This window comes from Fonsecaea nubica, assembly GCF_001646965.1.
Source record: "Fonsecaea nubica strain CBS 269.64 chromosome Unknown Scaff116, whole genome shotgun sequence".
Classification (NCBI taxonomy): domain Eukaryota; kingdom Fungi; phylum Ascomycota; class Eurotiomycetes; order Chaetothyriales; family Herpotrichiellaceae; genus Fonsecaea; species Fonsecaea nubica.
In genome coordinates this window covers 11554-28212 of record NW_019173789.1, presented here as the reverse complement: position 1 = coordinate 28212, position 16659 = coordinate 11554, and the positions used below count along the sequence as shown (strand labels likewise).

At 53.6% G+C, this 16659-nt stretch overlaps 5 protein-coding genes across 5 annotated transcripts; 2 read left to right on the top strand and 3 right to left on the bottom strand.

Moving 5' to 3' along the window:
* Positions 1 to 256: 256 nt before the first annotated feature.
* Positions 257 to 2095, top strand: AYO20_10595 (hypothetical protein; the record flags this gene model as incomplete). Its single annotated transcript, XM_022648852.1, has 2 exons — positions 257 to 1867; positions 2018 to 2095. The coding sequence occupies 2 exons, from the start codon at positions 257 to 259 to the stop codon at positions 2093 to 2095; spliced, it is 1689 nt and encodes a 562-aa protein (XP_022495155.1).
* Positions 2096 to 2605: 510 nt separating this feature from the next.
* AYO20_10594 (hypothetical protein) lies at positions 2606 to 4519 on the bottom strand (the record flags this gene model as incomplete). Its single annotated transcript, XM_022648851.1, has 2 exons — positions 2606 to 3663; positions 3727 to 4519. The coding sequence occupies 2 exons, from the start codon at positions 4517 to 4519 to the stop codon at positions 2606 to 2608; spliced, it is 1851 nt and encodes a 616-aa protein (XP_022495154.1).
* A 2043-nt stretch (positions 4520 to 6562) lies between these two features.
* Positions 6563 to 7350, bottom strand: AYO20_10593 (hypothetical protein; the record flags this gene model as incomplete). Its single annotated transcript, XM_022648850.1, has 2 exons — positions 6563 to 7060; positions 7153 to 7350. 2 exons carry the CDS (start codon positions 7348 to 7350, stop codon positions 6563 to 6565), a joined length of 696 nt encoding a protein of 231 aa, XP_022495153.1.
* A 4355-nt stretch (positions 7351 to 11705) lies between these two features.
* AYO20_10592 (hypothetical protein) lies at positions 11706 to 12955 on the top strand (the record flags this gene model as incomplete). Its single annotated transcript, XM_022648849.1, has 2 exons — positions 11706 to 12166; positions 12346 to 12955. 2 exons carry the CDS (start codon positions 11706 to 11708, stop codon positions 12953 to 12955), a joined length of 1071 nt encoding a protein of 356 aa, XP_022495152.1.
* A 1420-nt stretch (positions 12956 to 14375) lies between these two features.
* On the bottom strand, positions 14376 to 16391 carry AYO20_10591 (hypothetical protein; the record flags this gene model as incomplete). The annotated part of the gene is made up of 1 exon (XM_022648848.1): positions 14376 to 16391. The coding sequence occupies one exon, from the start codon at positions 16389 to 16391 to the stop codon at positions 14376 to 14378; it is 2016 nt and encodes a 671-aa protein (XP_022495151.1).
* Positions 16392 to 16659: the final 268 nt, after the last annotated feature.

Sequence of the window (16659 nt, the reverse complement as noted above, 5' to 3'; positions counted from 1 at the left end):
CGGACTTAGTGAATATGGATATCTATGGCCGACATCCAATCTTCAAGCTTTTGTGGTTTCGACCTTGTGGCAACATGGGCCTGAACTCTATCCCTCGCTCTGTTCCGCCGGTTCGACGGTCGACAGCTGCTGAACAAATCTGTTGTCAAGTCAAATCTACTATCGTTGCTGTTCGCATCTCGCACGATTGCGACTGACCAGCGGCGCCTGTTCGGTATCGACCCCAATCGACCTGTTTTGCATCCGAAAGCCAACCATGGTTGAGGTCCTGGATCCTTCTCAGAGCGAAATAAAGCCCAGCACTCGAAGACGGCGCGGCAGGGCTTGTATTACTTGCAAAATCAGGCGTGTCCGTTGCGATTACGGCCAGCCATCCTGTAACCGCTGTCTAAGCACAGGCCGCAAATGCGATGGGTACCCATCACCCCAGGGAGGAAGACAAGATCCGCCTCCCATCGGCGTCCTGCTAGTGCTCGGCGCTCCTATGCCCGCACTGTGCGAACACGAAGCCTGGACATCATTGAGATTCTTCGTTCAAGTTTGTGCCCCGGCCATGCTGAACTACGGGAGCCACCGTTTCTGGAACGAGCTCGTGCTGCAAGCTTGCGCTATCGACCAGAGCATCAAGCATCTCACCATCGCAGCGTCCAGACTGGGGTCGCATCGACTGCGTCAGCCGTGTAAGCCACCGTTCGAAGAGGATGTCGTCTTCCTCGAGCACTACGGCAGAGCGCTCAAGCTCCTCAGCCAAACCCAAAACCCGGATCCAGGATTCCTGCTCATGGCCTGCCTCCTCCTAGTCCTGTGCGACGAATACAGGGAGAATTCATTCGCGGCCATCCAGCATCTCATCGCCGGCCGCAAAATCCTTAATACTTACCGGTCGGCCGCGGCATCGTCATCAACCCAGCGCACCGGTGACAACGCGGCCATCACGGAACTCGAGCAGATCTTCTCCATGCTGGAGTTACACACCAGCGAGCTGCACCAGATCGCCCGACCGCAGGCGATGACCTGGTGGTCTCCCCACTGCAAAACAGAAGCCGCCGCTGTTGCAGAGAACATTGTGCTCTACCCACAAGTCAACCCGACACAGCTCTGGGGGCGCATTGACGCCGCCGCACGGGCATTGCAGGATCTCGCCTTTGAATGCACGGCGCTGCGACTCGACGGGCCCCCACCACAGACGAGGTTCCAGGTCGTGCCGGACATGACGGACAAACTCAACGCGTGGCTCGCGCAGCTGACGGCCCTTGAATTCGACCCGTCCACCACCCACCACCACCACCTCAGCACCGAGATGCTCGCGGACCTGCACCTCCTGCGGACGTACCACTTGTGCCTGCACGTGCTGTCGCGGTGCGGCCCCTTCAGGCAGGAAGTGGCGTTTGACGCGTACGCCGGCACGATCGAGCACGTCGTGGTGAGCTGCGGCCTGCTGATCCGGCGGCGGCGACGGGCGCGACTCGTGCCCATCCTGTTCTTCGTGGCCACGCGGTACCGCAACGCCAGCTTCCGCCGCCGCGCCGTCTGCATGCTCCGCCAGTGCGGCCTGGACGGCCAGATGCTCGCCCGGATCGCCGTGCGCGTCGTCCACATCGAGGAGAATGGCCTCACCTCCCTGATCGTGGGCTCCGACGTGCCCGAGCAGAACCGCATCAGGCTTCGCGACATCGTCTTCGACCGCGCTGGCTCCGGCGCCTATCTTCTTCGCTTCACCCGCCATCCTTATTATGCCACCACCACCACCTCCGCCAGCAATGCTGATAACAAGGACAACCCCGCCGACACCGTCCCCTTGGAACATACCGCCCTTGCCAGCCAGGCGTGCGTCTGGACCGCCCCGCCCCCGACCTCTCCACATGCGGTGAGTTGGTATCCTCTTTTAGCCACCCGCACCTTGTCCTCTTCTTCCCTCCCTCCCTCCCTCCCTACCTTCTTTCCTCTTGTTTGTACCTACATGGATGTAGACGGACCTACCTCCCTGTCTGATTAACCCACTGACGCTACTTTCCAGACCACACTCCTCGAAGCCGCTCTCCGATTCGACTTTATGGCGTTTTGGAACCAAGAGGACCCGGAATCCGCCGCCTAGTTGCCTAATTTGCTACAGTGCCATCATAGCATAGCATAGCATAGCATAGCATAGCATAGCATAGCCAAGCCATAGCCATAGCCATTGCCAGCCATTGCCAGTCTGGCTAGCCTACAGTTGTTAGCTTTGATGGGGATGGGTTTTTCCCCTCCCTCTCTTTTCAACAAGATATTGATATATTGATATATCGAAAGAGATATTTACATTAGCGTTTTACATACATATCCCCCTTTCCATCCCCTCTCCTCCTCTTTCTGCTGGTGGGCACGCCCAGTAAAGAAAGACCAAAAAAATACCTAGGTCGGTACATACATGCAGGCTATATATGTGTCAAGTATTCAGATTCGGATTTCCCTCTTCCTAGTCATTTCCACGAGAGAGGAGAACAAGAAGAAAAAGTTAAGTGGAGTTTCTACAATCTACCTCCCACCATTGTCTCTCCCCCTCCACGTCTTTTACTCTTACTCTCTTCAAACACAGAGAGGCAGAGACAGAGAAATCCAAAGAAACCTACGCACCCCCACTCATCTCGATCTTCTTCCCCTTGACGCTCTTCCATTCAAAGCCCAGCGAGAATAAAAAGGCGATGCTCGCACAGGCAATGGACAGAATGTACGAGTGCGTAACAGCGACGTTGTATGCGTACAGCACGCCAGCGAGCTGGGCCGGCGGAGTGACCTGGCGGATGTGGGTGGCGCCGGCCATGATGATGGCCTGCGGGTCGACGCCGTGGGTATACTTGGGGATTTCCTGGATGAGGGTGTTGGAGAAGATGTTCTGTGCGATGGAGATGGAGATGGCGCCGCCGAGCGAGTTGAAGAAGATGGCCACGGCGTTGCCCACAGGCATGTCCTTTTTGTTCAGCACCACCTGCACCGCGATAAAAGGGATCTGCACGCACGCGCCCGCGCCCGTCCCAGCCAGGATCTGGTACCCAATCCACGTCCCTGTCGATGAGTCTACCTTCAGATTGTATAGCATGCCAGACCCAACGGCGAAGATGGCCGAGCCGAACCACGTAAATGGCACGTACGGCCCCAGCGTCGTGATGCTGGCCCCGACCACGATCGATGAGATGGTGATGCTGACCAGGTATGGAATCGTGCGAATCCCGGATTGCTCGGCCGTCGTGCCCTTGACGGCCTGGAAGTAGAAAGGGAGGTAGTAGACGTGCGTATACAGGCCCATGGCGAGGAAGGCAGAGAAGAACGCACACACGAACACGGTGCGTTGCCTCAGCATGATCCGTGGTGGGAGCGTGGCCAAGTCACCCTTCCACAATTGGATGCCCGTGAAGACCATAATCAACAGCCCAAATCCCAGGATGCAGCCCCAGACTTTCGAGTTCGACCATGCGTAGGTGGTGCCGCCCCATTGCAGGGCCAGCAGGAGGCAGACGATGGCACAGATCAGGAAGAACGCGCCTAGGAGGTCAAGCTGGCCGATCTTTTCCTTCATGGTGAGGTTGCTGTGCTTGCGCTCGGGGTTCTTGAAGAAGAAAAACACGGCCGTGATAGCGATCGCCCCGATAGGGAGGTTGATGTAGAAACACCAGCGCCACGACACGCCTGTAAGAAACCGGGATCAGCGGGCCAATCTCCCATCGGCAGTGATTCAATCGGGGCACTTACGGTCGGTAAACGCTCCTCCCAGAATAGGCCCAACAACGGAAGCAATCCCAAACATGGAGCTCAACAGCCCAATGTAGATGGGCCTCTTCCGCAAGGGCACCGAATACGCTACAATGGTCATGCCGCCAGAGAAAATCGCTGCTGCACCAACCCCGGCAATAGCACGGCCCACAATCAGCATGGTAGAGTTCGTTGCTGCGCCGCACAGCACCGAGCCAACTTCGAAGATGAAGAGCGCCACCATGTATGTCCATTTCACATTGAAATAGGTGTATATCTTCCCGAAAGACGGCTGCAGCGAGGTCGTTGTGAGCAGATACGAGGAGCCATACCAGCCGACATCATCTAGGGAGTTGAAGACTGTGGTTATCTTGGGAATGGCGGTTGCGATGATGGTGTTGTCCAGGGCAATGACAAAGGTTGATAGAGTGAGGCCGAACGTCAAGAGGTGCAATGGCAAACCCCTAGCGTATTTGGATTCATCATCTTCGCCGGGTTCGCCTGCATCGGAAGTTGCTGTTGAGTCTCTGCGGGATAAATCTTCGTTTACATGTAGCACGGCCTTCTCATCAGAGGATGCTGAAATGGGGATATCTTGTTCTGGCGTGGTGGCCGATGGTTTCTCGAGTAAACCAGGCTCCCCAACACTCGAATCAGCTGGGACGGGTCTCTTCTCGGGGTCAACAGTATCTGCTGAGACTGGCTGTCCCGATGGAGGGCTCAGATGGCTCTCTTGAACTCCCGAATCTGACGGTTTGTCCGCCACTCCGGCTTTCGACCAAGGAAATCTCATCTCGCGCTGGGACGAGAGCTCGAAGGGTGTGATTGACAAAGAAGTATTCGCTCAGTAACACGGCACAGCCCACTCCAAAATACGCTTCGGCTGAACAATGGCAAACGAATATAATAGAAAAGACCAAAGATTTGAGATCAGATGAAATGAAGCAAAAACGTTTGACAAACCTGGGAAATCATCACGACGATTCACGAGCTTCCCTCGGAAGGACGACAGCCCGGTTCAAAGAAGGTACCGCCAGAGAGTGACTTCGGCAATAAGATGAATCGAAGTGTGGGCAAGTCAAGCTTCGACGCTTTTCGATGGGCCATCAAAGCCAACCCACCCAGTGGTAGGGTGTGATCTTGCCAGGCGAAGGAAACGACCGCCGAGTCAAGCCAACGAGGAAAGCTCGCTTGCGATGCGACGAAGAGTGATTGTCCCCACGGACCAGTACCCGTTCCCAAGATTCGTAAACCATGCCAGTCCTGGGATAGAGTTGTAGGATGAGGGGGGAGGAGGTGGAAGAGGCGGTGGCGAAGGACACTGGGACAGAGCGTCTAAGCGAAGCCGAGGTCAAGGCGCACCGTAATTACGCTCCATGCTATAGTCAGATCGGGTAAAGCACACGATGGCGCCGACTCGTATTTCGTACAAACAGTACCGAGCATGGCGCCATCAGGACGACTGCGGTGAGAGCGATCTCGGTCTCGGAGAAGAGGATTTTGGGAAGAGTTAAATTGGACCTCGACTTGTTTGGAGGAGATGAAGGGTGGACGATCTGTTCCATTGGGTGAGAGAGGGGAATTGTCGAGTGAGGCGCAACAAGATGTACGAGTAAGTGAGGAAGACACCAGGGGGGGTTGGTGCGTGGAAAGGGGAAGGTGAACCGAGTATGTCGCTACTTTTACTCCCTTCCACCTTTGTTCCTTTCACTTCACTTCCTTCACTCACTCAATACCCACTTCTCTCTTCTTCACGATCCTCAGAATTTATTCATGTTACATTTTACAGTCCCGAAATTTCTACCAACTTTCCGAATCGGTTTCATGCCCTTCGATTGTGGTGGTAACACCGGCCGAGTCCCATCCGGACCTCCTAATGATTATTCTCTTCATCTCCAAGGTAAAGCGCTTTACCACAGGAGATGTACGAAGTATGATGGAGAGAAAGATGTGACTTGGACCGAGAGACTACTTGACCATACTGCTTCTCTACTACTACTACTTGATATCTATGACAATGCCTATCTCAATGACAATGCCAGTATCACTGACAGTACCAATATCACTTACAATACTACTTCTTCTCACACCAATACCATTGGTAATATAGAATCTCTTCTGTGGTCGTGGCCTTGTGTTACAACCTGTTAGCGTTTCTCCCTGTTCGAGCCCTGATCAAGTTCGAATGGGACCTTCTTTTTTTCCTTTTTGCTGGCGTGTGAAGCTGTTTCATTGAGATTTTTGTTGTGCGCCTGGCTGGAAAGGGAAGGTAAACCAATCGCTTGTTATATTGCTTCCTCTCTCATAGTCCCCTCTGTCGCGTATGTTACTGATGGTGTAATGTCTTCTCTGTCTATTTGTTTCGTCCTCGATTTCCTGGTGGTTCATTACTTCTCGAGACTGCAGCCACCCGAGCCTGCGGATGAAGTTGATGTCCATTTGGCCCCATCCAGGACACGTCCATTCACGCTCAGGGACCACGCGTAATGTCTAGCGATGGAGTACTCTGGCAAGACTTCGAATGGGTGTCGTTGTGACCTCAACCCCAATGGTACCTTGGTCGTAACAGACCCCCCAACCTGGAAAACACCAATACCCAGTGATGCGGCCTCGAGGATGATGAAAGACACTTAACATAACACTGGCCGAGGACCTTTTTCCCCATCTCATAAAGACCTCGTGAACTATTATACAACACGTTTGACCTGTGACGTAGACAACCGTCAGCCATGGTTCCAACTTTTTGTCTTCTTTGGTCCAGCCAGATGCAATTTCAAAATCAGACAGTCACCCCACTCCAGCACACATAACCAAGGCGCAAAAACACCATATGGGATCATGGAAGGGGTCGGCTATTCACCTCGAAGAACCGCTTCAACCACCAGACCTGGAACACTCCTTCTCCTATCAACACGCCCAGTTGGAATATCGACCACCATTTGACCCTTGAGTTTGTGCTTTCGGCCGTGTTTCGGTGCGTTCGCTCACGGACGACAATGTAGGCTTGCTCGTCCTTGACTTGGGCGAGGAGATCGGAGAGTTGGCGGACTAGATCCGACGCATATTCTGTCAGTCTCCTTGCGACTTTTGTCTCTGGTGGTCCATAATGGGGATCAAAATACGAACCTTCCGTGTCCAGCGGATCCTGGGGCGCCTCAGACTCGGGGACGTAGACAATGCCGTGGACGTTGAAAGAGACTTCCTTGCTGTTGGCGGACCAATGCTCGTTGCTGAAGCAGTAGACGTATTTCCCATCCATGCGGGCATCGAACGAGTAGTCGCCCGAGGACACCGAGTTGAGCTGGGTTTCATAAGACCCCGAAGGATCGGTGATCTAAACATCACAAACCGCCCCAATGGTCAGTCAGGGAAAAAAGTCTTCGATACCAAAGAGATGGGCCAGTCGGGGGTTTTTTTTTGGCATACGTAGAAATCAATGTCCAGGTTCCCAGCACCTCCGAATTCACGGTCGCCCACTTGAAAGGTCACCGTCATCTTGTCGTCCTTGTGTAGTTCTTCGTGGAAACATTCTCTTGTGTGTGCTTTCAGAGCGATGTTGTGTGCCACGCCTGCCCCTATCCAACCCGCCAACGCGGCGCAGGCCGCTGCTCTGCCAAATCGCATGCTTCCGGAGTTTATCAAACTGAAAACACTCTGGGGTTGGATTGAGAGACGGGAATTCAAGCGGCGTCTGGAGGAGGTGTTGACGGCAGGATCGAGTAGAGGACGATTGAGATAGACCGCAGCCAAATAAAAGTGTCCTCAGGCGACTTGGGCTTTCAACTCCGCAGTTTTGTCCCTGACTTCCAGGGGGTTTAGCACTGGCCAATGGGGGCTGTGCTTGGCATAACGTCGAGAGAGTACCAAGTGCGACGCCACGGGGGAGCCTCACTAACGTTCGAACCCACCAAGGTTGCTTGGCTTCGACTACGAATATTGCACACACATTGACGGCCTCAGTCTCATGATTGCCGACGACGATCGACGTCGAGCAACATTGTCGGGCACAATCACTGAAACTCTTATAACAAGTAACGGAAATCTGGGGTAGGAGGGTGAGGGGTGAGTGTGGCTTGCTATTCTGGCTTTCACTGATAATCACGAGCCCCTTCCATCTCTGTACTCGGTACTCAGTACGAGGTACCGAGTACATCCTCCTACTTGTAGGTACTTTACCTGGGTCAGACAATGCTCATTAATTACCCGACACATACCGAGCACGAGTACCCCGTGACCTCGTACTCAGGACACACATCTCTGACGCCTAGCCTACCGACACCTACAGTATCACCAGCGTCACCTCAATAGTGTTTGCCAGATAGCTTGAGTGTGACTCGCTTGCACTACCACCACACTACACCACACCACGCAGCCTAGAAATTCCTTGATTAGGCAATTTTTTTCTCGGTTGGGTCTTTGTTCTTACCTATCCACCACTACCTGGGTACATGGCATGTCAAGTTATTAGCGGCGCCGCCGATATCCATGTCCCACCTCCTCTATCTATCGACCCTGTTCAGATCGGACGATGAATCAGCGCAAGGGTGAAACAAAGAAGAAAGATGGCCTGAGGAGAGGGCAAAAAGGAAAAAAGAGAAAGCACACATGACCATCACCATCACCATCACTATGCACCATGAGCTATAGGCTCGATGATCGCATGGGTGAAATTGGAGAGCCAGCTAACACAGATTGATTTGAGTATGCACACCTAGCTGACCTAGCCAACTAACCTACCAAGCCTACCTACTCCGTATACCCCAGACCCAAGTAAAGAAGTGTTCTACAGCCAATAACAATTGGCAATTCTACAATGATCTTCGTGCTCGTGCTCGCGCTCGCGCTTGTCACCGACATCCATCCTTCCTTGTCCTTCCCTGTCCTTGCGTCGATCGGCTCAAAAGTAAGGACGCAAGCCCGCAAGGACACAAGGATCCAAGGCCACAACGGAACACAAGACCACCACACACGCGCTCAAACCACCGTGCCACCGTACCTCCGCTCCGTCAATGACACGACCAGCATGACATGCCCACAGTACATGTTGGGGGTGGGTGGGTGACTGTGGACCATTTCCCCGAGGGAATGAATGGCATGGAGGGAAGAATAATGGGGAAAAAGAGAAAACGGGAGGGTAAGGGAAGGGAAGATCCTCCCTCCCTCGCTCGACACGACGATCTCTCGTAATTATTTTCCTTGGTTTTCTAGTGCCAGGGTCAGGGCCACCAGAACCACCATAGGCCAGGGGCAGCCCTCGGTGCCTCGTCATATGTACTTGTCTCGTTACTTTTACTTCTGGGGGACGCACGGGGCGCCAAAGTCTGGACCGCTCTCGCTAGATATCGGTTAGGAAGTAGGAAGTACCCTCTTTTATTTTCTTTTTCTTCTCTTTCTACCGAGTACGTACGAGTAATGTCTTTGATGAAGACGGTGGACTGGACACCGGCTGCCCGGATATGGTGATATGGTAGTAAGGTGGACAGTAGTACGTCCAGAAGGACCTCATAGGGAGTGTATGTACTTGGTACATTATGAGTACTCTGAATCTGCAGCCACGACGATCCCTTGCCTGGAGAGTGACCACTTATGGCCCAAACATTCGCATTTCTCCGAGTAACTCCCATGGCGAAATTGATGGGTTAAGTGGATAACTTGCACCGAGATGGGTGCCGAGTAGGGAGCGACTGAATTTGAATTCCTGGCCAAGGGACAAGGATACGAGGGAGTAGAGAACAGAAGAGAAGGAGACTGCTGGTCTTGATCTCGAACGAATCTGCACAGCCTCACAGCACGCTAGTTAGGTACCCTGAGTGCCTGAGTACATTGTACCTGCCGCGACATGCAACCTGCAATCAGGAGGCAAGTCTGCCCACTAATTTGTACGTACCTACAGTACCTTGTGCCCCGCAGACGAGACGAAGCAAACAGCAAACAGCAAGCAGCAAACAACAGCAAACCAGGGGCTGCGCACTGCTCTGATTCGTTCTGCGCTTCGGCAAAAGATGCAGGACGTGCACGACGATGTTGTTTGTTGCTGCAAGCCTGCGAGGGGCTTACGAGTTAGAAGCTGTGGATTGTTTGTTCGGTTCGGTTGTTTCCAGGTATGCAGGTCGCAGGTCGCAGGCAGGTTGCAGATGACAGGGAAGTTTTACCGCGAATCTCCTACCATGAAGACAGCTCGGGACATCAGGACGAAAGAGCGATCAGTGATCTACATACATACCCTCGGTACTCCCTCTACCTAGTGCCCATTACCTAGCACCTCCTTAGTCTCTCGTCCCAGGTGGTGAGGCCCTGGGTGCCGTGCCTGGGTGGCAGGTGGGTAGATAGATGGCCGCTAATCCAAGGGCTACCAGGCTAAGCCAGGCCAACCCCCGACAAGTACCGAGTACCTCTCACCTGGTATCGACCCCAAAGCCATTCGATTATTCCCATTGGAATTTATTGGGGAGACAAGGGAGACAAGTTCAGTTGCACAGCATGACACCATAGGTAGCGTGACTGAGTCTTCTCGGACTTGCAGAGCCTGGTCAGTGTTGATCAGTGTAGGCGTCAGTCTGCATCTTGTCAGTGGTACCTCGACTATCCCTGTTACTCCTTGTCACTCCCCCTCTAGGTACTCCCTTGGTATTCCTTGTACTCCTCGTTAGACTCGCTAGATTCGTTTACCTCCAACACGACTCCACTTTTTGCAACCAATTCTCTCCGCTATAAGCAAAAAAAAAAAAGAAGTTTGGCTCAAGCTCCCCTTGATCCTTGATGGATGGATGAATGGAAAAGCAAAAAAGGTGGATGCGGCGGCGGCGGCAGTGGCGGCGACGGCGGGGGCCGAGCCATGGATGATGATAATGCAAGGTCGCTTTGCATCTTTCACACTCTCTCTTACTCACACACACATGCTAATTCACATTTCACAGTTTCACAGTCTCACCTTTCCTCTCTCTCATTGTCCTCGTTTTCCCACGCATCAGTTGCACAAGGAACCGTGACTGTGTATGGCCTTGTCAGCATCACTACAACCAATAGAAACCGTCAGATCCGGAGATGAGCGACAAAATGGATGTTTGCTTGAGGGTGAGGGTGGAGGTGGTACTTGTGGGAACAAAAGGATGTGCACCTGGGATAACGGATAATCCTCCACGTCCTCCTCCTCCCTCGTCCTATCTACCTACCTACTCCTACTAGTTCACCGCTGGAGCAAGCAGAAACAAAGACGAGGAAGAGAGACCGGGGACGGATGAGCCCAGCAGGCTGGAACCTTTTGGAAATATACCGAGAGTTGGTGCGAGTCCCCCCCACATGACAATCCGTGCCATACCATACCATAACATGCATCGTCGCACTCACACTCGCCCTTGTACCTGTCCTACCAGGTCCTCGTCACGCTGCTCGTGTAACTACGGGTTCCTTATCCTCGTACTACTTTAGGACAAGGAACTAAATCTCGAACAAACAACACCACGAGGTCCGGGTCCGCTAATAGCAATCAACACCACAAGTGTGGGTTCCTGGTCTAGCACGTCTAGCTATAGTGTAGTCCAAGTGACATTGATCCCGCCAGAGTGGTTGGCCGGTTGGCTCGGGGCCTTGGTACTGCGTGGTCTGGTACCTATCGAGGGTCTAGTCTACTCGCAGAGGTCTGGGTCTGGGTCTGGGGGTTGAGGGTAGATGGAGCGAAGGGAAGCTCTGTTAAAATGTAATTAGGTACTACCTGAGTTTTGGGGGAGTTTGTCTTTCTTGCCCTTCTCTCTCCCTCTCTCTCTCTTCTCCTTGAGTTTCACTTGTGGAACATACTTTGGCCCGAAGTTACAATGACGAACAAATAAAGTTCGATACAAACATCATGGGTGGTTGTTATACCGGTTGAAAAGGAAGCCAGAACCGCAACGAAATCTCTTCCCACTACTTCTCACCAACACCACCAACACCTCCTCTTCCACACCCTTTTCCTCTCTCTCAATGGACTCCTAATCAGTTTCATGCCTACTCCCCTCATCCACCGAATACCTCCCAACACACTGCACCCCGTCGAAATGGTCGCCGAACTACACCAACCGCCTTACCCTCTTCACCCCAGCGTCAAGGACAGACTGCACCCCGAATACGTCGCCTTCTACAACAAATATATCCTAAATGCACAACAGGTCCACCACCTCCCCATCTCGGTGGCTCGAGGATCTCGGACCGTACCTCCCAGCCACAGCAAGCCCCTCCCCGTGGGCAGAGTGCAGGACGTTTCCATATCGCGACAGGAGACCCCTGGGCCCGACGTCCTCATCAGGTGCTTCACCCCACCAGGGAAAGCCCCTCGATCAGGCTGGCCACTGGTGCTATATTACCATGGCGGAGGGTGGGTATTCGGGGATATCGACACCGAAAACACCGTGTGCACCAATATTTGTGACCGAGCTCGGGCGGTGGTCATCACCACTGACTATAGGTTAGAACCCACCTTTCATTTCCCGTGAATTGGGCTGCTTTTCCTTCGCAAGGGGTGAAGGGGGAAACGCGACAGAAATTAACCCCAAAAGAAATACGCCCATTTCATTTGGTGAGCATTTCCAATGCTAGGGATCTCTGTCTGACTTCGCCTCTTTGATTCCTTTTGGAGGGAAACAGGCTCGCCCCCGAGGAACCCTGGCCGGCAGCTATTCATGACTCATGGGAGGCCTTTCTTTGGTCGACATCGCAGGGTGAGAATCGGCTGGACTTGGACCTGAACAAGGTTGCCATCGCGGGCGCGTCGGCGGGCGCCAACATCGCGGCCGTCATTGCCCAGAAGGCTGCGCTGCGGGCACAACCAGGAGTCTCGATCCGGTCGCAGGTGCTGGTGGTGCCTGTGACGGACAACACGGCGACGCCTTACTCGAGCCCGAGCTGGAAGGAGTATGAGTTCACGGCGCATCTCCCCGCCAAGAAGATGCTCTGGTACCGACACCACTACCTCCCCAACCAGGCCGACTGGTCGCACCGCGAGGCCTCACCGCTGCTAGCCCCGGACGACGTCTTTGCGCTCCTACCCCACTCATACATTATCGTCGGAGAACTCGATGTGCTCAGGCACGATGGGGAAGAGTACGCCCGACGACTCCGCGCCAACGGCGTCGACGCCCAAGTCACTGTGATGGAGGGCATGCCGCACCCCTTCTTGGCCATGGATGCCGTTCTGGAGGCCGGCAGAACGGCCATCACGAATATATGCGAGGAGCTGCGAAAGGTATTTGCTTGAAAAATCGCACACAGATTATACCCAATAACTCGCTACTTGTGATTTCTGACGAGGCGCGATATACGCGAAAGGAGGGAGAGGGGAAGAGGGGTTGGGTTGGGCGTTAACGTGGGACAGGCAGTCAGGGCAAGTATTTTCCCCTTTTTCCCCCTTTGCAGATTTCCATTCGTTTTATCCTGGCAGGGTCGGGTTTTGGGAGGCACTCAAGCTTGTTCAATAACACGGGCCGACTTGGTTCCTGCCATGGTAGAAGTCAACCTAGCACCTAGGTTGTCCACCGATGAGGATGGAGTGAGGATCACGAGGAGAAGAGGGGGGAGGGACACGCCTACGAGCTGCTCGGTCCATTACTACCGAGATGTGAGGCGTGAGGCGGATCCAGTGCCTTTTACGGTTAGGGTCGTTATTGGGATCTCGGGTGGCAGGTGGGTGGGTACCTATTTGTATCTCCAAGCAAGGAGGAAGTTTCTTTGGGGTAGTTGTACCCCCAAGCCCGGGGTAAGTTGCCCACTCGTACAACAATGGAGATGGGACGGGGGACGGGGACTGAAATGGTGGTACGGGCGGCTGACTGCACTCACATTCACTTGTACCTTGTAACTCTTCTCACGACCGAATACCCAAGACGGCCTTTTTTGGAAGGGGGGAGTGGCTGATCTGAACACCAATATACACACATTTATATACACGGTCATATACTCGTATACTACACGGACTATTCCATCTACAGACTTGTGTACCTACATAGTTACCTACCTGGCACCCTGGCCAGGCACGGGCATGGGCATAGGAAAAGGTACCTCGCACTCCGTACAGGTACAGGTATCGGCCCTCATGAGCCCTTCATCGTCGGCCAGGGTAAGCATCTAAGCATGCAGTCTTAAAAGTGCAAGTCAAAATATCCATGTATGGAAATACCCATAAACAAATTACCCACTTACCAAGGCTGAGTCTGAGTCTGAGTCTGGAATTGTAATTTACCGTCCGTTAATCATAGTATACAAAAATGGTATATCAACATTTCGCTTGCTCTTCTCACAAAGCACATGAACTCTCTGTCTCCGCCCGGAGCCAAAAAAAAAATCCCACCTTGCCTCCGATGTTGCACAAACAAAAAAGTCACCCAAAGAAAAGAGAGAGAATCATTTCGTCGCAGTCGTCAAGTTGATCAGGTTCCGCCAATTCGTTCCCATTCCCACACGACACTCGATCCAAACGCCGTCGTCCTCCTCACGGATGATTCGATGGACATATATTCCACGTCGCAGTCCATCCCTAAAAGCGTCCCAAGAGGTGCCGAAAACCACAGCGAAAAAGAACCCTGAGTGTCGTGCCATAACAGAAAGGAACCCCATACTCAAAACAGAGCTGGCATCCTTTCCATCCAATTAAAACTTTCTTTTCTTTCATGTTTTTCATATCATAGTCGCCATCCATTCATACCTTGCTGGTTGTCCTCGGAGCCGGCGAGTTCTTCAAGCCAGGCACAGTCGACCACTCTCGTTATGTCCCAGCGCAGACCTTCTTCCATCTCAAGGCATCCACTCACAAGCTCGTGGGCATCGGTTCCGCCTTTATCCGAAAGTAGGGCACGGTTCCAATCTCCACCTAGAATAGCCATGACCACACGGGGTTGGAATGAATTGTGAAAGGGCCGCGAGCCTACAATCATGCTGTAGACACAGACACCATAGGCCCAGATGTCAACCGCCGGCGACACAATGGCCCGCTCCACTGAGATATCAGCTTTGATACGTTCCGCAATGCGCAGGATCTCCGGTGCGGCATATTCCAGACTACCGCCGGCGAAGGCAGAGGTTGACGTGTCGGCTGGACCGATGTGTTTCCGAGGAGGTCGATCAGCATCGTTAAATTCGGGGCTGGGTGGTCCGGACATGCCGTCTGTCGAGAGCCATTCCGCCATACCAAAGTCACAGAGACGAAGAAGACCTGGCCCTCCATCACTGCTGGGCTCTATCAGACAATTTTCTAGCTTCACATCCCGATGAACGACCCGAGCATCGAGGTGGAGATACCGCAGTGCCGAGGCCAGCTGATAGGAATAGCTTTTACAAAGCTCTTGTGGAACCCCTTTGCGGTTGGCCCGGACAAGATCGAAGAGCGTACCGCCGGTGTTGAGGGGGATGAAGCAAAAAGTGGCATCGTCCAGCTTGTAGACTGCCTCAAGAGGAAGGACATTGGGATGGTTGAGGAACCGCCATAGCTCAACCTCATGTTCAAACTCAGCCTGGGCTTGCTCGTTCTCCGTCTCAGTCTTCCCCTCGATTTGGCGACGGACGATCTTGACAGCCAGTAGACGGTGCTTACTGTCTTGGAGCTGCGTCACCTGTCTAATCGTGCTGAAACCGCCAAACCCGATCTGCTTACCCAACACGTAGTCATCGCCAATGGTCTGGCCCTCTGAATCACAGGCGAGCGGTCCCACGTCAGCTCCCTCACCATTCGTCCCGCTGCTCATGGAAAATGCTCGCAAATACGAAGAGGCCGCTGATCTTGGTGACCGTGTGGCAGAGCCCGATGTGTCTCGCCGAGATGCCCGGCTGGCGATATCTCGCATACTTTTATTGCGCAGACTCCCTGCCCGCGCAAAGAAGTCTTGCGGAGAGGCGCTGGTGTCGCCCTCTCGCCACCTCTGTGACGCAGTGCGTCGAAAGGGTTTGGGATCGTCGTAGGAGAACGCCTGTCCTGTAAATGGTGAAGCTGCCGTAGGGGACAGCAAATAGTTCTCGTCATCCGGAGCCACCACGGCTTGCTCATCAGGAGACAGCGCAGAATCAGAGAGCATCGACATAGTGTGCCGGAAATCGGGCTGGGATTCTCTTGCTAGCGCGTCCACCGTGGTTTGTAGTAAGGGAAAACGGCCCTCTCCGATACGCGCTTGTTCCCTCGGTGGGCTTTGGGAGTATCTGGGAAGGTGCCGGCCTGTGATGGGATCATAGTGTGACCGCTCTGACTCACTGTGCGCCCTGGACGATTTCTGGGCGTCTGCCATAGCTTGAAACAAGGAACGTCCACGCTCGCGAGCCTTTGAGGGCTTCTCTAACGGCTCTTGCATGCTCTGACGATGTCCCGAGTCAAGCTTGATCTCATTGTTGAAGCTGACCGACGGATTCCGCCGTCGCATAAACTGATCTATGTATGCGGAAGGGCTCGTAGAGTCTCTGCTGATAGCGGGAAATTCGCTGGTTGCCGGTATGTCCACAGGAGGGGTGGCCGTCGGGCGAATGGTGTCTTGACTTGTACCCGAGCCTTTGAACGGCGGGCGGGATGGTGCAGGAGACCTGTCTGGGGACCCGTTCACCTCTCCGGAGATGTCGTTCGGGGGGGAGGACACATTGTGGTCGATGCCATCTTCATGACTCTGGGAACTCAGGCGCAGGCTTTGGAGAAGTTGGCCGGTGTCAGCCTGCGCCATTACGCGCAGGAGGAACCCGGAAGATGCGCCTCAGCTTGTCGGAAGCGCGCAAGAGAATTTTTGAGTGGCGAACTGCTTGGTTGGCAAGATCGGAGAGACCGGTAGGTCTCACAATTCGGACGAGCTGATCTCCATACGAGTGCCTGGAGCAGATAGTCGTGGTGGTAAACGCATGCATGCATAGACTTGAGGAAAAAGTGGTGGTGTTGTAGGACTTGCACGTGGGGCAAAGAGCCCAGCGAGTCGCGCAAATCTTGGTCTGGTGAGA